We start from the raw sequence: 21,734 nt of genomic DNA on the forward strand, positions 1-21,734 counted from the left end.
GCTAGTGAGCAAATAATTGCATTACCTTGCGTTGTTGGGGTTGGTGCCCTTATATAGGTGAGTTGTTGTAGGCCTTACAAAATGCCTTTGAGATCCCCCAGTCCGTGCTACTAAGAATCTATTCCACATCAGGAGGTGGACTTCATGTGAGTTTATAAGGCTTATCGAGTCCATCCGGTCCGAGCAGGATAAGGATAAGGCTTGCAAACGTGCGACGTGATCTTGAAAAGGTTGGGGACAGCTGGCTAGATTCTAGAAGTTGGCTATGTATCACCTCGACAAGTCAGGCCATTACGAGCTATTCGGACCTCGGTGATGGCCAAGGTGACTTGGCTTATTGAAGTGGCAGGGAATGACAAGTCATCATCCAATCAGCAGGTCGCTTCCACGTGTCCGGATATTGGTAGGTCGGGCCAAATTTCCCTTCATTAGAACCATAATTAACCAACCAAATGAAGTTTTGGTATTGTTAAAGGCATCACATTTGTGAGATCAAATCAATCCCCCACAAGATTGCCCCCCCACAACGTCCCACAACACATCCTTGCTGGTTGCCATGTATTAGAAACATCTCCTGATGATGACATTATCATTTCAGGCATTATCATTAAGAGATGTTCCAATACACAGCAGGGATGTGCTGTGGGACGTTGTGGGGGGCTAGTCTACATTTGTGGTGGATTTCACACTCTGCTTTTTCCGTTGCATGACTGAATAACTCAAAGAATAAGTCTAATTTGCTGTGAACATGTTCACATATGGCTTAATCTGGCATCGGCCGCCAACATTGGTCTATCTACAATAGCCCCAAACCTTTGTGCAAGTTTGGTAGTACATGTTGTCGAACTTGTTGGGCGTCATTGGTGTCGTTGAATGTTGCCATGGTTGGGTTGGTTTGATAGTCGGTGCATGCCTTCCTCAACCCCTCAGTGTACTTGGCAATTGGCATTGAGAGTGGGATTAAAATGCCAAGTTATCGTCGAACTTATCGGGCATCATATTCATGACGACCTTTGTGGTCGATTGCCGACTTCCATAGCCAAGCAAACCAGGTTTCTTTGATCCAACGACTTGCCCAACAGGCACTTGTGGCTGCCCCCACTTTGGTCGATTTGAAGTAGGGCTTGCAATCCACTTCTATCCATTTAAAAGGTGCTATTTAACATTATTTATTAAAAATGTTGTATTTATTAATTAATGGTATTTTAATCATTAATATATTTATGATGGTGTGCAATCCAATCACTCCTAGCTGGAACTTACGTTGCTTCTGGAAGGTACCTGAGATGGAGAAAAAGAAGAAGAATCCCCGGGGGCTTGCCCGGCGGGAACACTCCGATGCTTAAATTAGTATTCTGTAGGAGAAGCAAGGAGAAGATGAGAGCCAAGAGTGCAGATAGTGTGAGAATAGAAGATCATACCTCCATTCCTTGATACTAACTCCTTATAACAGAAATCCGTTGCATCAGGCCCACTGACCTCTAATAGGGCGGGTATAACCGCCACTGTCAGTCTGCCGCAGCCGTTACTGGCAGGGGCTAAGGTGGCACGTGCGGGGCCGTCATCACAGGGTACGTGCCTGTCAGGTGTGAGGCACCCTCTAAAGGTGGCAGGCACGACGCTATCTGACGAGGGATATGGCTGTTGTCCCCAGATTTGTCGGGTACGGTGGTCGGGCAGGATGTCTTCCTGCGATATGCCGAGCAACCCTTCCGCGAGTTACCCTGTGCCAGGCTATCTCGTAAGCTGCGAGCTACCCGTGGCAAGCTAAGCCGAGCTGTCTGGCCCGAGGTGTCTTTACCTCGGTGTATCTATAGGTGAATCGGTGTGTTCTTGTCTGGGAGAAGCTTCCTGAGGAGTGCCCATGTGGGCCACTCCCGAGTTACTTTGTAGCGAGCTCAGAATACTTCAAGATTACCTTTAATAGAATTGGTCCTTGGGGTGACTTGTCTACTTGGGAACTTGGGCGAGCTAGTTCCCTTAGCTCGCGAGCTAAAGTTGCCTCGGAGTATCCCTTCAAAGGTAGCTTGGGGAACCTAGAGCTCGCGTTGTGGCGAGCTTTTCCTTTTGTGAGCTATGATGTAACGAACTGCTTTATGGGCCTGTCACTTGGTTGCACTAGGCTACAATGCTGAACTGTTATTCGTGCTGAGTTAGTGTCCATGTATCACCATTCCATAGGTCAGGTTTAATCATCCTCCATCATATTCATTAACTATATCTATATTAATTAATTAATATTTTTAAAATAGTGACTACAATATTTTTATTTTTTGTTATAGACTCAACAATAGTGATGAGGTAGTTAAAATGGTCGACATTATTTGAATAATTTAGAGTTAAATTGACTTTTTTTTTTTAATGTGAGTGTTAATAAATTATATTAACTTTCTTTTCCATAAATTATATTATTTATGATTAATTCCATAAACTATGTAATTAGCTTTATTTTGGACAATTTTATAATAATTTATTTTTATTTTCTTTATCAAATTGGTTGAACCATTAAACCATTATTTTGATTCTTTTAATTTATTTATAAGTTTTAATTATTTCATTCTTGATTAACAAAACCCGAGGTTTGGATAAATTCGACGTGGCAATATTTGGTGGGCCGAATTGGGTCTACCGAACGAACCGCCGATGGGGTGGTCTCAAGCCGTCGTTTCAGGACCGAGTTATCCGAGGAAGCAAGTACGTTTCCCATACGGGAGAGGTGGTGTGGGGCCTGGGGGGAGGGGGGACCAGGGGAAGGGGAGGGAGGAAGTAAAGCGTATTCTTCTCCGATCAGGATCTCTCCGTGATTTTTTTCACGGAATAGAGGATTTCTATGTAAACATACGGATACGGTGAAGATCTTGTCAATACTAAATACGGTTGTTACACATTTACATCTTAGGTTGATTTCACTCCAAGGAGGCAAGGCAAGGAGACTAGCGAACAAGAGGGGCAGAACCGCAGAACTTGAGCCAGCAGACAAGCGAACAAGAGAGTTGATAAACCAGCAGACAAACGAACAAGCGAACCAGCAGAACTTCAATTTCTTGGGAAGGTCAATGCTTGATCAATTCGTACCAATCTGCTAGGGTTTCGCCGGCCATGTCGCTTCCTCTCGGGAAGCTCACCATCCTCGTTGGTGCAGGTTACACTTCTCTCTTTTCTCTCCATGTTCGATATAATCTCTATGACCATATTTATCTGTTTTGGTCAAGTTCTCTGTCTTTATGCACTTGAGATTCACTAGAATTTAGTCATAATTTAGTTACACTTTCGATATATCATCCTTTCTACTCTATCTTCTCATAGACATGAGTTTAGGGTTTGTGATAAACCCTAGGAGAATTAGCGACCAAGATGATCAAAGATATAGGACAGACTTGCAAAGCTACATTATTGAAAGAGAAATTATGCTCAACACGATTTATCTTTATGATACTCAGCCGTCATGGTCTGTCTTACCATTACGTATCATGGAGTGATAAATTCTCTGCAGGAGACATATTAACCATGGATTGTTAAACTTCTTCCCCAGGTTAATGAGTGGTGGGTTTGTTTTTCAAAAAGTATGCTCCATTTGAGCTGTAGAGGCACTGGTTGATATAATAGTTTCTGTTATACCTCCTCTCCTTTATTTTTATTTGGTTAGGTAGTTATACTGCAGACCTCTATGACAACCACTTGCGAACATATGCTTGAGCTGCCCTTGATTTCACTGTCAATCATATAAAGTAAACTGTGAAAGTTATACCATGGGAAGACTACTGAATTGGGCATTGTGATCCTTAAAACAGTACCCCCCCATCATAATGCATTGTCATAAAAATTAGACATTAGAAACTAATTTCTATTTCAGAAGTCAGTTTATTTTCATCTTTCCTCTTTTGAGATGTTCTTCGAACTTTAACTGAGAAGGCAATTTCACTTCCAAATGCTGTTCATTGATACCACTTGACATAAGTACTGTAGTGCTGACCAAATGACTCATATCTGTCTTTCAGGTGTTCTTGGATCTGTGCTTGCAAAGGAAGGGCGTATAGCAGATGTCTCTGACCTTTTTTCTGGTGCTTTTAAGGTATCTATTTTATTTTTCAACAACAGTGTAATTTAATTAGTTTGTTTGATATTTATTGTTGTCTGTCAACTTCAATTGTGCTTTCCTTTTTTTTTTTCTATTCTTCAATATTCATTTTGTCTCATTCAAGAGATTGACTTTCATGCCACACTACTTTTACTTAGAAGCATGAAATCTTGAAAAGAAGGAATCTAGCTTCCACTTACATAAATTGCCAAAGCATAAGTCATTAGAGATCTGCATGCATCTCTCAAATATACATGGCTTTATGATACCATCATTATCAACATTTCACCTTAAAAAATTTGCATAGAGGGTTTTGTTTATACATATTGATGGTGCGCGATCTGGCTACTCCTAGCTAGAGGGCGATCCGAACTCCAATTGGGTAGTAAGCCGAATCAATCTGCAAAACAGTGGATCAGTGAACCTGGGGTAGCTAACTCGGCGAGGTCGCTCCAATGCTTAAGTCAGTACTTATGTTGTGAATGCGAACTGAATGCTTGAAAGCTTGAGTGCTAGTGAGTTGAGTGCTAGTGATTAGAGTAATCACACATACATTTGCCTTGAGGTTTTATGGCTTTATATACTGGAGTAGTCGTGGGCCTTACGAAAGAGTTCCGGAATCTCCAGGTTGTGGAGATAAGGTTTGTTCCGTTTTTGAAGGAGAGTAATGAGTTGATAAGGTTTATCGTTTACCTCCGATTCAGGCGGAGCTGGGACGAGTTTTCATCATGATCTTGGGAAATTCGGGATCTGTTGGCTCATCGTGATCTCGAGAAATTCGGGATCTATTGGGGAGGCCTTTGGGGTCGGTTATGTGGCGTTTTGGCTCATTAGCTCCGATCTGGCACTTCGATTCTTTAGTCTCGAACTGGATTGAGTGTCGAGGTGCCTCTACACAGAGGTGGTTTTTTGGACCAAGGTGGCTGAATACCCGAGCTCCAAATGTTGTGAATTGGGCTTGTTTGGCTGAGTTGTCACCCCTCAATTAGATCGCACCTATGTGTCCCCTTCTTGCTAGGTTGTGCCAAATCACTCTTCATCACATAGCATTTGGTGACAGAGATATGCATGTATTTGCAGAGGTGGCTTTCAGTGCAACTATGACACTATTAAGCCTCAAAAGAAAATTATGTCTTGAAGTCAAGAGTTTGATAATGTAGTTGAGAAGGGTATTGCCTTGAAACTAAAATATGTCAAAATGTGTTTTTATCTTATCTTTTCTTTTTTTGGGGGGGTGGGGGGGATTGGAATATTCTAATCTGTTTTGACATGCCAATTTTAAGGGCTATTGCTTGGTGTTGTGATAAAATCTCAGGCTGTCAATCATGAAAATGTGGGTTTAAATCTGAAAGTGGCTACTTTGTGTAAAAATATGCAGGTTTAGCTTTGTATCCAGTCTATCCCTCCCACCCCAGATGGCTAGGACTAACAGGTAATCAGTAATGGCCCTTTTTTAACATGTGGTCAAAATTTGTTGCCTTATGGAGTTTCAAGTAGCCTTGGTTGATTCAACATTTGAGAAATTAAAGATAGGTGGCTGAGAAGGAAGGGTAATCTGATCTTTCTAGTAATGAATGGGTTTATTAACAGGAGAAAATTTAAGAGCACAGAATTAATAAAATTGATGGTCATTGATAAAAAAAAGGAGTACAGCTAAGGGGCACAACAAAGGGATAGTTGAAGCCTTCTCCCATTCATATTCCTTCAATTTCTAATAGATACTCCCATTTGAGATCTTTTGTATAATTATATTCTTTCACTACCCTCTATTTGGCTCTTTCACTTTCCTTTTTAGATGATCTATTACTGCAAATTTGCACAAAATGAAAGAAAGTTGCTTTGATTTCTAGAGTCTAACTACTTTCTCTTTTAATTTATACATGTTTTTTTGGGGTATAACATTCTAAATGCTGTAGCTCCATTATTTGCACTTTTTAAACAGATTGTCTGGAAGCAACTTAAGAGAGATGATTCTCCCATGTCAAGGGTGTCAAGGGCCAAGCCACAAAATGATTCACTCCTGGCACAGGTTTACATGCTTTATTCCTTTCAATCTGTCATAATTGTGTATTATTCTTTTAAACTATGGGAAGTTCTATGCCATAGTTGTCAAGGCGACGCCTAGGCGACAAGGCGCCCTTTGAGGCTCGCCTCGCCCAATCGCCTAACAGTTTTCTATTTCCTACTTTAAAATACATTTTTATTCATTCTTTTTTGAGATTATAATTATAAAATAGACATTATTAAACTAAAATAATCATTTTGTGGGTTTATATACTAATTTCTTTTTATTATTTTCTTATTTATTAGGGTTTAATCAACACAAACATTGCTAAATGCTGTATTGAACCCTCAAAGACTTAAAAACCTGAACCAATAAATTAGGAAGAACTAAAAATTTTATCTAATCAGCACATTTTTCTCTTCCATATATTTTTCTTCTACTTCTTCTTCTTCTTCTTCTTCTTCTTCTACTACTACTACTACTACTACTGCTACTACCAATACTTTTTATTTTCTTCTTTTCCTATAACAAAAGTAAGGGTTCAGCCCCTATATTTTTTGAATTTTATTTTCCTTCTTCCTTTTCTTCTCATGAATATGTTGATTTTCTATACTTTAATATGAAATTTATACTTATGAAAACCATGAATAATTATTAAAGAAATATGGTTATGGTACCTAGGGAACTACCCTAGGATCTATTTTTTAACATAAAAAAAGTGATCGCCTAGGCACCTAGGCCTGCCTAGGCGATTAGGCGACTAGGCGCCCCCCCGTCGCCTAGCCTCGCCTTGGCGCCTTGAAAACTATGCTCTATGTGCATATTTACCAACCACATATTTGATTTACCTGTAATCTATTCTAGTTCTGCGAGTGAAGGGGCAGTACCTCAGTAATGATAAATCTGCTATGGATATTTACCTAGGAACATGCTGGAAATACATTTTAAATAGTGCCCCATGTGATGAACTTTTCATTTGATCCTTGATGAACTTTCCTAAAGTCATATGTTCAATGATTTTGTTTGATTATTGGATATTTATCTAAATATTTGCATGGGAGATTTTGCAGAGATGTCAAAATTGATGAAGGAACTTCTTGGACTACTTGACCTTTTTTTTGGTCAAGTGATTGACTCTGACACCAGGCTGAAACTCAAGTGATGCATAATTTTAAACACCAGAAAAGATGCTTTGGGTGTTTAACTGATATTAGGAATCTAATAATTATTTAAATGTTATGTTATCTGATATTGTTTTACCTTTAATATATCACCAATTATTTATGTTTAATGTGTACTTTTTCGTTATGATTTGTGTTGTCAAAATATTACGATTTACAATACAATGCACAATTTGAATCTTGAATGCCAATGGTTTTGATTTGAATCTTATGTCTGAATCCTTTTCTGCAAAAATCTTATGATTTTTGTTTGATTTTATGATTTGATTCATAATTCTCATGATTTATACAATTCCTGCAGTTCAAATCAATTCAATTGAGAATTAGTTCTCTACTTTGTCATTTTGTTTTGTTTATATTCATTTTTGTCAAGGGCAACTTGTTTTAAGGACCTTACTAGAAATTGATGTATTTATGTTTTTTTATGAGTAATTGATTTATTTATGTTATTTAAGACCATATATTGAGTTAGGTTTATTTTATCATATGTAGGATATAGAGCCATTGTATGTGGATTATTTGACTTTCAAGTTGATTATGTCATTTTAGATTTCTATTGCATAAGTGGTAAATTCCATTGTTTTAGGTACTTACATGGTAGATATGGATTAAAAAACAACAGAATCACTTTTCTATTTATATTTTTCCTTCTAGCATATCTATATTTAATTTTTTGACAAGTTTTTTAAAAATAGAAATAATCTTACAATTTGTGATACAATTCACGATTCAATTTGATTCAACTTTTTTTATGATTTACGATATGATAATGATTTTCAGAACATTATGGTAGCATAGGAACTTATCATGAAGATAAAAGGCAACATCATCCAATCAAAATGTGTTCTGTCTGTTGCACATAATGAATCTAGAAATAGTGAAGTTTTGGGATGATAAGCACAGCAGGACTTGTTTGTGTGAATATCCTAGTTCCTCGTTTTCCTTCTTCCCCCACCCTTTTCTTTTTCATTTGCATGTGCCCCTAGTTATATGATATCATGACTTTCATGATGTGTCAAAGAGCAATTAAATTTTCCATATTTTCCTTGATATTTTCCCAGTACTCAACTCCATTCAACAGAGTCTATTCCCAACTATTTTAGATGACTGCATGAGTTCTCTTGGGAGGGGCTATTGCTTGGTGAAATGCTAAAATCTCAGATTGACAAGCGTGACAATGCGGGTTTGTGTCTGAGAGCAGCCACTTTGTGCAAAAAAAAAAAAATTGTGGGAAGGTTAAGTCTGTATCCTGTCCCCTCCCAAGACCCCAGATAGCTGGGATCAACATTGGGTAATGACCATTTATTACAATGTTTGTGTTATTATGGCTGGTATTATTACAAGAACCTAATGGAATTTTCTTTCAATGATATGCTTCAACCTCCAATCATTTTTGAAAAATTGAAAGACATATTTGTACCTATTTAGGCTGGAAATAAAAATGCATGCTGGATATAATGATAAAATACTTGTTATTTCACAGGTCAATAGCCTGAGGGAAGAACTTCAACTCTTGGCATCAAATAGATCAGTTACGATTGTAACTGGAAGTGCGTCAGGTTGGATCATCACAATCTTTCTCATACTAGTTTACTGCACTCAGGACTGATCATTTGCTATATGAACAATTTCACAAGATATATTGCAATTATTGTCAGTTGTTTTTGAGAAAATATTGCATATGTATCACATGAGTTAGGGTGTGGCTGCATCTTGCACCTTCCTAGGGAAGCTTGTAACATTTTTTATCCCTTGCTAATAAAATCTGTTCATTTATAAAAGATAAAAGTAAAAATAAAAATCACATGAAAAAAACTAGAGTACATGAGGATACCATTTTCCACAATCCAAGCCTTCATCTCTGAAGGAATGGAAAGCTAATATTGTATCCACTCATATGTCTGCTCTGGAATTCTTCAGCCAGCATGGAGTATAAAAATATAGTCCTTAAATTCTTTATAAAGAATTTTGCAAGAATACGTGGTTGTCAAAGCAAAGGTTTTCTCCAGCACCACAATTTGCATTGGCAGCTTCCATTCTAGGAAGCCTGCTTTTTTTAATTCTCTAGTTACAACAGGATGATTATGTAACTCCTCTTATTAGTTTGTTGGACGACTTCATTGATAACATGCTTTTGATCCTCCTCATGGTCATTCAAATACAGTTCCACCATCTTTAATGTAATCAATTCTCTGGAATAGTGATATTTGATTCCATACAGCTTCCAAGGAATTTCAGAAAATGAAAACATATGAAATAGAAACAGGTATGGTTTAGATATGTGGCTATCATTTTTTGCTTCATGGGGCTACACAATGGGGGTAGCCCATCTCCCCATCCCCTTAAACCCCCCAACCCTGATGGTACCAGGATTTGATCCCAGGTCTCTGCTACAAGTCAGAGATCCTATCAACTGAGCCATTGTTAGTTGGTAGATATGTGGCCATCTAAACTAACTAAAAAGACAAAAAGAAAAAAAGTAAAAGGGGGTTAATTTGCTTTTATGATGATAACCTAGTGTTTTAAAAGCGCAAAGCACAGGCGCTTTTTTGAAGTAAGATGCAAAATGTTTAAAGTATTCAAAAAAGTAAAAGATTCAATATAAATCAAGAAAATTGTTAAAATGGATTAATTTAGAAATAATGCAAACTTTAATTTTAAACCAAATGCTTTAAAAAGCCTATTATCTCAAATTAAAATATACAAACATAACATATAAAACATGTTCAAAGTGAAAATGCAAAAACAAAATCAAAATAGCATATAAAACATATCCAAGCACTCAGCAATTCAAGCATGTCAAACTTTCAATTTCTTTATTTCTTTCCCAATTGCATTATTTCTAATCAATTGCATTATTTCTAATAGCCAATGTGATGTTAAACATCTTTGATTCCTAATTCTAAAGCCACCTCTGTACCTAGCCCCTTGAGGCAAGACCAAACAAGTCCATGGTAGGGTCTTAATATCTTAATCCCTACAAAAAATGGTTTCATATTTTTAATTATCTTATAAAAAATGGTTTGTATTAAGAAGAATGAATGTACCTCGCCCAGGTGAGGTGCATTTTTAATGGGGTTTCCCTTGGGCCTAGATGAGGCACATGCCTTGAAATGCACCTTGCCTGTGTGCCTAGGCGTGCCTCTTAAATCACTGTGATAACCCTATTTCAGTTAATGAATCAGATACGCAACAGAAGGCATCATAAGCATTACCCAGTCAACTAGGCACTCTTGTTTTGGGGGGGGGGGCTGTAGTTGCCTTTTTACTTGCTTATGTACATATTGTATGCCTTTCTGGCCTTTTTCTTTTCTATTTATATTTCCCCCTGCTTAGCATCTAAAGAAATGCACCCTTTCTTACTCATCTTATTTTAGAAGCATTAGTAATGCTTAATCTGTGTTACTGTACTGATTTAGGATATACTTTAACCAGTTTCCATCATATGCAGGTTCCAAGTTCTATGGTGTGCCAGTTGTTCTTGTTGTAGTTGTAGGATATGGGTATATGTGGTGGAAGGTAATTGATCTCCTCTTTTTAAGAGCTCTGTTATGTCTCATAACTCTTAGAACGTGAGACCTTTTTGTGAAATTTAATTTATGCATGCCAGTTAATTAAGGCAGGATTAGGGGTGAGCATTTGGTTTATTTGGTTAAAACCAAACCGAATTAAGGAAACACTGAAGTAACCGGACCAAATTTCTTATTTGGTTATTTCAGTTAAAACCGGATACCAGAACTGAAATTTTTGTTTTCAACCAAAATATTATCACCCTCTAGTCAAGATATCATACATATTTATTGTTGGGCTGTATACAAGCTGAGAGTTAACTAACTTCACTTGTGGGTTGGGTGTTTTCAAGAGTTGGTAGAGCCATAGAGTTCACCCCTTCAAAAGGGAGAGTGTTTGCTGAGCTTAGGCTTTCTTATGTCTTTTTGTATAGCTGGTTGAAGGGCTTAACAATCCCAACAAAAACAAAATACCATCCACATGATTTGACTAAAATACAACTGAAGCCATGGATTGCTACTAAAAGATATAAATGCAGCTATAATTGGGGAATGGGGAAAGATAAGTTACCATGTGGTATGAAGGCAAAGTATTTAGGTGTACACAAGTGTCAGGAGTGTCAACTTCTAGAAATTGTGGCATGGGGAAATAGCTAAGAAATACTAAATTACATAAATAATATAAAACTATATTAAAACAAGAGCATAAAGAAGCTTATAAAAAAAAGGACATAAAGAAGAAATCAATGAAAAAGAACATAAAAAGAAAATGAACCCAGAAACTTTCTGTCTTCGCACTTCATTGGATATATTCTTTCCCATAACACAATTGCGGAGGCAAAACATTTTTTATGACTTTTTAAAAGCTTTTTCTTAGAGCATCACTAGCATGATTAAGTAACTGTGCTGCTAAGTGTTAGCAGGCAGGACTCAATAGTTTGGAATGTCTGTTGACACCTTTTTTTTTTCTGCTACCCCCAGTGTTGTAGGCTTCTCAGAAATCTCAGAAACCTGTCCACTTTTCTTTTACTTTTTCTTATAAAAAAATAAAAAGAAAATCTGAAACTGATAAGATGTAGGTATGCAAACTGTAAAATACATACATATGTCCAGGTATCCTGTAGCATTTTCCCAATTTTTTTATCTGTTACTATCATACTTGAGAGATATTTACATCAGATGGTCCATCATGGAGACTATTTTCTGGTAGCTGTTTCTTTTGCAGTTATCTGATGCTGTAAGTCATTGCTTCTCTGAACTTTTTCAGGGCTGGAAGCTATCTGACATGATGTTTGCAACAAGACGCAGCTTATCTGATGCTTGCACAACTGTTGCTAAGCAACTTGAGCAAGTTTCTTCATCTATTACGGCAAGTTTTCCATTTATTTTTTGGGTCTTCTTCCTTGAATATTTGGTATCAAGATACATTTCTGTTCAAGTTATACTTGATTGTTACAATGACATTTTTTCTTTACTATAAATGCATATATTTGATCATGTAAAAGTGGAGAACGTCAATAACATGATGTTCCAATCAATTACGCTAATGAGGTTTTATTTTTTTCTGGATCTAGATTTGAATATCATCTTTTACTTCTTTTCATAAGTGGCACTTACACTATATTTTGTCTATTCCTAAAAGTAAAATATTTATTTGCTTATCTCTTTTTCTTGTTTCTCTTCCTTCTCCTGCTTTCTTTCTTCACAACCAAACATGGTATTGGGGAAAAGGAGCAGAAGAAAGCTTTCTCTTTGCTGGGAAAAGACCAACTCCAATCAGACCATATACTTTACTTGATTCTCCTTTGTCATCCTTCACCTCTAGGTAAACATGGCTTTTTAGCAAAGAAGTTCTGAGCGAACCAAATACAATTGAACTACATTAACTTATCTCAGTAATCATCTAAACAAAAACTTCAGATTGAATTATTTCATTTCTTGTTGCTTTATTTAGAATGCAATTTATCTCGTTTTCGAGATAATTTGTTCTGGGTCTAAAGTTACGCAGCACATCTCTTTTGATTCAGGTGGTGCTCAAGAACAAATTACATTGTACTTGTGTCCAAGTTCCAGCTGTATGATTAGGCCTGACACTTTACATACTGAATATAATGGTTATTTAGGCAGTTTATTGACTGATTGATTGTAAGATTTTAGAAATTAGAAGTACGGAAGCAGTAAAAGAAAAGTATCATGGTTGTACTTGAGTTTAAGAGAATTCAAACAACCAATCAGAAAAAAAAAGGAATGGATACATAAGTACATTCCAAACCGCAGTCTGTGTTTTGGGATGATTGGATTATCTAATTCACCAAAGTGTTGACAAACTTTTGTTGTATGGGACTCTCTCTCTCTCTATCTCTGATCAGCAACAGTAATTACTTTCATTAATTTATACTTTAATTTGTTACATTTAAATTTCTGTTATTGCATTCAAATGTAATTTACATTTAAAAAAGTTAGCACTTGAATACCATGTACAACAGCATCAAAATTAAGTTGAAGTACATTTCTTTTGGGAGCACTCAACAAAATGTTGAAAAAGAAAAGGGTTGCCCATACCTTTTACTAAAAAAAGGTATAAACTTAAATGATTTTCTTGTTCCAAGCATATTAGGATTTACCATCCCCTATGATTAAGGTGAACGGTGAACCCTTGTGAGGCACACTCAATGAGATCATCCAACGGAAGGGTTCATCCTAGATACAGTTGGATTTCCCTGTTCTTCCATTGCAATGTTCTTTTAACAATTCATAAAAGAGCTGGATCAAGAAAGTTCTTGCAACTACATTTTTTTTGGTAAATTTCTTGCAACTACTCATCAAAATCATAAATAAATAAAAGAAAATAAAAAGAGCTGTCTTTGATGAATCAGATAGTCCAGCATTACAATTTAAATTATATCTCCCATTACATTTAAATGTAATGAAATTATATTTAAATTAGATTATCTAATCCATTGTATCTCCCATTATAAGTCAGCCCCAAAAAGTTGTTCCCTGTTAACTCCTTGCTTTGTATGGGAGTCTCTTAATCTTTTATTACCCAAGTGTCCTTGTGGATTTGGTTCCCTGGAAAGTGAGAAGAAAATTTTCTTACTTGCTTTCTAAGGAACCAAAATAGCCTGTTTAAGATACATAGGAAAAAGAAAAAAAAAGATAAAAAGGGAATATTTATCTCTTGGTTAACCACATTGTCTTTCTTACATAGAACAGCAAAATGTTATCAAGAATCTATTTTACACTACTGCTTAGACTAAATTTGCTCATCTTTACAGGCTGCCAAGCGACATCTATCTTCAAGAATTGACCGTGTAGATAGTAATTTAGATGAGTGTGCAGAAATTACTGCTGCTACCAGAGAGGAGGTGGGATCAGCTTTGCTTTACTCTAATCACAAGGTCTTTCTCTTTTAGTAGTTTTCAAATTAAGTGCAGAATGAACGATATGTAAATCTACCCTTGTAGGTTTCCCAACTACAAGGAGATCTGAAGATGTTAGGCGTGGATGTTGAGTCTGTTCATCGTGTTGTCCAAACTCTGGTGACTGAACTCCACTCCTCTAATTTGAACACACATTTTTCTGTTGGTTAAAAGTGTATATATGTTGGTCTTTGGATGGAGGAACATCTTATGCAAGCTGTTTATTGTTACAGGAGACAAAAATTGGTAGAATAGAAGGGAAACAGGTACTTCTTTTAATTTTCACAAAAGAACATTCCCAAAGTTATCTATGATTCTTTACATTTCATTATCAAAATTTGTTTCAGGATCTTACTAATGAAGGAGTTAAAAGATTGTGTAATTTTGTCTGGAACTTGGAGAACAGCAGACCTACTGACCGCATTCAGGCATGAATTAAACTCCTCCTCCCCCACCCCCTTCCATGGATATTATTTGATCTGTCATGTTATATTTTGTGGTTTATACTTGCTACTTATCATGGCTTCATAATATTTTTTTTTGGGATAAATCATGGCTGCATAATATTTTAAATATACTTATCATGGCGGCATAATATTTTAAATATACCTAATTCATGCTATCAAATTTAACACTTAGTAAGCACAACTTTCTTAATTGAATGTTGAATGTTCAGATTGTTCCTTAGAGCTCCCCCCCACCACACACACACAAAAAAAAAAAAGGAAAGGAAAAAAAAACACCTACTTTCTCTTATTGTGCTGTTTCTGCCCTACAGGCATCGTCATCAAGTTCTTCCAGGTTGCCTTTTGAACTTCCACAAATTACACCAACATCAGGGGTAAGTATCCATTTAAGAGAAACCAATATTTTATGCTAACATGATTCATTCATCTTTTAATACAATAAATTTTTTCAAAGGATATGGAACTATAATTACAATTACAAAACCAATATTTTTATGTATGGCTTAAGAATTTAAGATCCTAATATGGGCTTTTTTGGTGTTGCCTCAAGGGACTTAGTACAAAGGTGGCTTGTAGAATTAAGAGTACATTAGCTATTTGAAGAAATGTGACTGGAAAAGAAATAAAAAGATTGACAGTTTCTCATGTTTAATGTGTCAACTGGCTGATTGGTAAGCCTCCTACTGGTTGTAGCGGAGGCTTGGGATTGAATCCCACCTGCACCAAGGTTTGGGGGGTTATGGGTTGAGGGATGGGCTACCCCCATTGTGTACCCCCACCCCCATGGAGCATAAAAAATAAAAAATAAAAATAAACAGTTTCACATGTTTGAATATGTTTTATGTCATAATTGCTTTTATTTTTTACATATTTTGTTTTAATTTTAATTTGAGCCAATAGAATTTTTAAAGCATTTGTTTAAAATTTAAGTTTGTATTTTAAAAAATTTATACTATTTTAATTTTTTATTTATTTTGAACTTTTTTTTACATTTTTTTATTCTTTTGCTTTTTTGGATTTTTAAAAAATCTTGTGCCTTGTTTCAAAACATTTTTTTATTTCTCAGATCTCTTCACCTTATGCATCATCTTTCACTTGCATAAAGGTTTATTTTTTTGTTATTATAAAAAAGAAAGGGAATCAGGATCCACTTTACTCAGACAAATAGTATACACTGTTGGGTTGGATGATGATTCCTTCCTACCAGGCTGTTTTTTCTTAGTGTTGTATCTCCATCATGTCCAGATAGAGCCAGGAAATGGGTAAACAAGGTGAATATTGAAGCATTTAACTCAACAAGTCACTAGTTACATGTATTCGGGTATCATAGCTCACAATGTTTATCCCAGGCTGTTTTTTCTAGTGTTGTATCTCCATCATGTCCAGATAGAGCAAGGGAATGGGTAAACAAGGTATATTGAAGCATTTAGCTCAACAAGTCACTAGTTACATGTATTCGGGTATCATAGCTCACAATGTTTATCCCAGAAGTTCCTAATTGGGCCACTACATTTGCAGCAATCAGATTGTTCCATCTTTTCTAAAATCCCCAGGTTTTTCTCCTGCAAGAATATAGAACTGATAAAAAGGAAGGTAAACTAATATAAAGTTATAAACTATTTATAATGAAAAGTAGGTATGTTTCTGAGGGGATGTTGGAACAGTTGTTTTTAATCAATTATGCTTTTTGTGTGCATTACTTGATCACTTCCTCCATTACCTTGTTACTCCTTTTGTCATTGGCAGACTGAGTCTTTGCCAGCAAAAGTTCTATCTCTGGAACCTCCGTCTCCATCTGCATCAAATGAATCTCCCAAGGTTTGTAGACTTTTTAAATGTGGAGTAGTGCATCAAATGGTTGCAGCAAGCTATCCTGCTGCAATATTTCAGGTGGCCAGGGTATAGAGGCAGTCAAGGACTCAAGGGGAAAAACCAGGATTAATAATTAAATCAGTTTGATCTGGTGAGTGGTGACTAGACCTGTTCATGGGCTGGGCTTCGGGCTCAGCTTTACACTGTTTTGGGGTCAGTCTTTGGGTTGGGCACATTCATATTTTTGACAAAAGCTATGCCCGAGCCAGGCCCATGAACAGGTTTGGTACTAATCTCTTACTGAGACCCATGTCGGCCCATTCATCCTAATCTACAGATCTTCACACCTCACATGTGATTTCATTATGTTTATAAGAGTGAAATTGATTATCTAATTAGATTTCCCTTGTGCAGCTGTCACGACCACTACAGAATGCTGCCCCAGCGTCAGGCTTGAAGGTTTTAATTCCATTTTATTTTTACGTCCTTTTAGTTTCAACTCCAATATATTATATGCTCTTCAATACATCCATGCACCATGTGTTAAATTTAGCTAACCTGTATCAGGAGCTACAAGGAATTTCAGATTCAACTACTTCATCAATCCAACCTGAAGTTCCAAATGCGACCCGTGTTTCTGAAGATAAAAGCAATTGTTCTTCAAGTTCCCGTCAGTCTGGATGGAAGCTCCCTAGCCTAAATGCATCTTTTCTTACCAGAACGCGCAGTGTGACTTACTCTTTCAAGTAGCACATGGGGTACGATGATATACCCTTTCAGATTGATGCGACTTTATAGTTTATTATACTGTATATGATTTAAATCTCTTCTGTTGAGGGGGGGGGGGGGGGGAGGATTCAGTTTTGCCATATGGAATAAACTCATTATAGGGAGTGCTCGGCTATATATGCCAAAATAGGACTGAGCACAGAATTTTGTAGATCGCCATCTAAGCATTTAGAGATTCATAAATTGTATTTGCTCTGCCTAAAATGAAAGAAGGTTGTCATTCGACATTGTAATCCAAGAGAATGGTGGTGACGGCAGGGGGAGATGAGGGTAAAAGTAAATTAAGAAATAAAAAGTCCAGAAAATTATCAATGTTAAAGATCGAAATTGATATTTTGATTTTCTAGGTTATAGTGGTGGTATACATGAATATCTTAATGTTTCTCTAAATTCGCAGTATTTTCTTAGTAAATTCCTGTTTTTCATACTATGAAGTTTTAAGCTATGTATTTCTCATGGCTTGATATTAAGAAGCTGCCTGGTTAAATGGGAGGTTGTTTACTTGCTTTCGGTGATCCATTCATGGTTAAAACCGGGACGTGTCGCTGGGCGAACGTGGCCAGCAATGTGGACTTGATGTAATCATGTAATTCAGATGTAAGAATTTCAGACCTCAGAGTTTGGAGTAGGTAGTTTAGACCATGCATTAAAATATTGACACAATACGCTCAATATGGGGTGTATCGTATTGGTATTGGAAGGGAAAGATACCGGACACAACTGACACTATCGTGTTAGTTGTGCATATCGGTTTGATATATTATTGTATCGGCACGTATTGCAGTGCATTGGCCGATACACGTTCAAGAGTCAAGGATCTTAACCATCAAGCCACCTTCCATTTTGTGATAATAAATGAAATAATGCTTTTATTTACATTAATTATTACATTTAATCTAAACAAAAAGAACATTCAATAACTCCAAGTACAAATTAATAAGAATAATATTCAAAGTTATTATTTTATAAAATAATAAAATAAATAATTTATCAAATCCATATATATATATATATATAAATGATTTTTAATTTCAATATATTTATACAAATAAAAATATTATTAATAGAATAATTATTTTAATATTTAGATTTATTTATGTAGACTTGATAAATTATAATAATTATTTTATAAATTATTAATATATATATATATATAAATGATTTTTAATTTCAATATATTTATACAAATAAAAATATTATTAATAGAATAATTATTTTAATATTTAGAATTATTTATGTAGATTTGATAAATTATAATAATTATTTTATAAATTATTAATCAACATTTAATGAATTAAATGACAATGTAATTATTATTACAAAGATAAAATATTGGTTACAAAACATTTGAGAATATAATATAAATTGAATCTATCAAATCCACTAATCTACATTTAAATAAAAATAAAAATTTTATTTTAAAAAATTCATAAAAATAAAGAATATTAATAATGAACAATTATTTTAGTAAATAAAATTTATGAATTTTTATATGATATGCATCTTCAAAATTTCATTTACATTTTATATAAACATATTTATTGTTTACAGAAGTGAAAGTATTATTTACTGAACATTTTGAAATTAGTTTTTAGTTGAATTTTTTGTTGATGTAAAAAAATGAAATAGTAAAATAAAAATAATTGATATAATAATTCAAATATAATGGTTACATATTTTTTGTGCCTTGGATTTTAATAAAAATAAAAATTGATGCATTATCAATAAAATTGTATAATATCTATACATCCCGTTATATCAATAATAATATATTTTTTCAGATATACCATTAAAATATACAATTCTTATGCATTTATATGTTATTTATAGTTATTTTGACATTAAATTTGAAGTTATTAATATAATTATTGAATTTATATGCATTTCCTTAACGTATCCAAGCATTTTTATATTTTTCATTCGTATCTCTGTGTTCCTCAAGCGTATCCTTATCCATATCCGTATTCATGTTATCCGGTATGATACCCAATACTAATACTTCAATCCTTGGTTTAGACATAATATCACTAATAATAGCTCAAACTTCATTGTTTTTGACTTTTTGTAAAATGTATGTGTTGCATATGGGTGAATCGAAAGTTAGGAAGTTGTTCAGCACTTCAGCTTTAGAAAGAAGTGGTATTGCATTTAAAATAAAAAGGTACATTCTATAGTGTTGTTTGGAAACTCAGAAACATCACTTGATTACCGCAGAAGAATGACTGAGTTTAGGCCTTTTTTATGCAGTGATGGGAAAATTTGAACAGGCCGAGGGACGTTATCCTGGTGAAATCTCAAATTATGGATCTGACCAAGTGTTCTAGAGATGAGGAAGGAAACTTTGCAAGGAACAGGTGATTAAAGTAACATAAGGAACGTATTTTGGTTGCTTGAATGGATCCGATGGCAACAATGGGCATTTATCCTTTTTAGACCTCACCAATGTACTGAACATAATGAGTGATTCACAGATGGGTTTCCCATTATAAATCAATTCTTGCGAGTGGAGCTCATTTTTAGCAATAGAGGCTCTTATTTTGGGGGTTCTAATTTCTCTTTTCATAATTCCCCTTTTAATTACCTGCCCTTCTTAACCCAAGTGATTCTTGCCTTCATCGCAAAAGGGCTTGGTTAAAAATCTAATAGAATCACTTCATCTGCCATTGTTATAAACAAATCTGAAGACTTCAAGCTATAAACCACAAAAGCTAGGTCAAAGTTGTGTTTCGACTAATATATATTTTTAAACACAGTAGAAATTGTATTTTTTTAATACAAAATTAAAATTAAAAAAATTATTAACGGAGGTAAACGTACGAATCCTTTCCCTCAACTGTCGCACGGTTAGCCACTCTATTCCTGTACAGCTGGCATAGCTTAATATGGATGTAAGTGCAGCACAAAATGCAGAACAAGTGCAGGAAATCAAGAATTCATCATGTATTTATAAAAAATAGATCTACCATCTGAATTGGTCAAATACTGTGGGTGAGCCATATCCTTCGATAAGCGATGAATTTATACATTGTTATTGGCAACCAAGCATTAACAAAACAATGATAAGCATGATCAGATTACTTGCACAAGTATTCATGAGTTATTCCATTCCACTCTTTATAGAAGCTAGAAAGGAAAGACTGAGCTCCAAAGACAATTAAAGGGTCAGATGGTCGAAAGGCATCTAATCTGTGTTTAGTACGTAGTAGGTGATCCCTTAATAAGCCCAATTCAATCGGAAGAACCTACTTCATAGTCCTGTGAATCTGTGATGAAGGCATCCGCCATTGTAACATGTGCAATTGCATGAGAGGTGTTCTTATAGGACTGAATTATTAAGGTGGAACGTTCACCACCTTGTTGCCGTTAAGAGTCCAAACCAAATTACAGCCCCCTCATAATAGCCGTTAGAGAAACAACGGTGTTATTTGTACCACGTAACCGTCTTTCATAAATCCACGTTTAAATTTTTATTTTTTGTAGAGTTTCTCATCAACATGGACTGTTAATTTACTTTTATTTTTATAAGGGAACAACCGAAAAAGATGAGCTAATATCGGAGTAGTACGAAGATGGGTTCCTTTAAGGCTAGGAATAAGCCGTAAGTCTTGTAACAGAAAGAAAAATAGGGATAGATAGAGATACAAACCATGAGAGGATCACAAGAAGAACAAAAAGGCGAACTGCAACAGCAATTCAAGAATCTAGAGCAGGAGTGGCACTCCTACAACTACAAACGACCCAATCGAGAACGCCTATATCCACATTCAGCCGAAGCCAAATCTACCGCTAATAATATTCTCCAACTGTCGGATACTTCAACCAAGAATGTCATCTCTTCTCTTCGACACAGAAACTCTCCTTCAGAGGGAGGACAGAAGGTGAGAAACAACGATTTGGTATTGAAAGAGATACTCAGAGATAGAAGGGTGGCAATGGAGAGCTGTAAATTGATGGGGAGGAGCCTCTTCGACGCCCTGGAGGATGCAAGTAAAATGGGCTGTAGAGGGGAAGATGAGATTTGCAGTGTTTGCTCTTCCGTTTTGAATCAAGCCAGTGAAATAAAGTCTCTCTATGCTTCTTCTTCTATTCATGTTGACAATGATGACGAGGATAAAGAAGATGACCCCCGATCGGTGAGTGGTTATTTCAACTCTTCGACTTGTCCGTTTGTGGTGCAAGAGAAGGAGAAATTGACGTGGGTGTGGAGAAAATGGAGAGAGAAAAAATGGAGTGGGTGTCGAGGAGAAGAGAATTGCTGCAAATGGTGGGGGTGGTTATGAAGGGAGATTGATTGTTGCAATGAGTTGGCTTGCTATTCTTCTTATGGTATTTACATTGGGTATCATTTCATGGAGGAGCTTTCATGGATACGGAGATGAAGATGGTGAGATTTTGATCCCCACATGAAATCTCTCTTTCTCTCTCCCCACACACACCCAACGGACAAGTTCTGTCAAGAACTTGAGATTGC

The 21,734-nt window shown here is 35.7% G+C and overlaps 1 protein-coding gene across 4 annotated transcripts; it reads left to right on the top strand.

Moving 5' to 3' along the window:
- Window positions 1-2,732: 2,732 nt before the first annotated feature.
- Window positions 2,733-19,808, top strand: LOC148853478 (uncharacterized). Of its 4 annotated transcripts, XM_088941565.1 has the most exons (15): window positions 2,733-3,142; window positions 3,999-4,072; window positions 6,021-6,107; window positions 8,748-8,823; window positions 10,716-10,783; window positions 12,041-12,142; window positions 14,052-14,141; window positions 14,241-14,315; window positions 14,429-14,461; window positions 14,543-14,623; window positions 14,974-15,036; window positions 16,409-16,480; window positions 16,889-16,933; window positions 17,042-17,232; window positions 19,511-19,808. In XM_088941565.1, exons 1-14 carry the CDS (start codon window positions 3,100-3,102, stop codon window positions 17,222-17,224), a joined length of 1,092 nt encoding a protein of 363 aa, XP_088797691.1. In that variant the 5' UTR covers window positions 2,733-3,099; the 3' UTR covers window positions 17,225-17,232; window positions 19,511-19,808. The 4 variants fall into 4 exon arrangements, with proteins under 4 accessions (XP_088797691.1, XP_088797693.1, XP_088797690.1 ...); XM_088941567.1 differs by lacking the exon at window positions 16,409-16,480; XM_088941564.1 differs by lacking the exon at window positions 19,511-19,808 and having other exon boundaries at window positions 17,042-17,609.
- Window positions 19,809-21,734: the final 1,926 nt, after the last annotated feature.

This window comes from Nelumbo lutea, chromosome 4 (genome assembly GCF_056320005.1).
Source record: "Nelumbo lutea isolate HS-2025 chromosome 4, American lotus-T2T, whole genome shotgun sequence".
NCBI lineage: Eukaryota > Viridiplantae > Streptophyta > Magnoliopsida > Proteales > Nelumbonaceae > Nelumbo > Nelumbo lutea.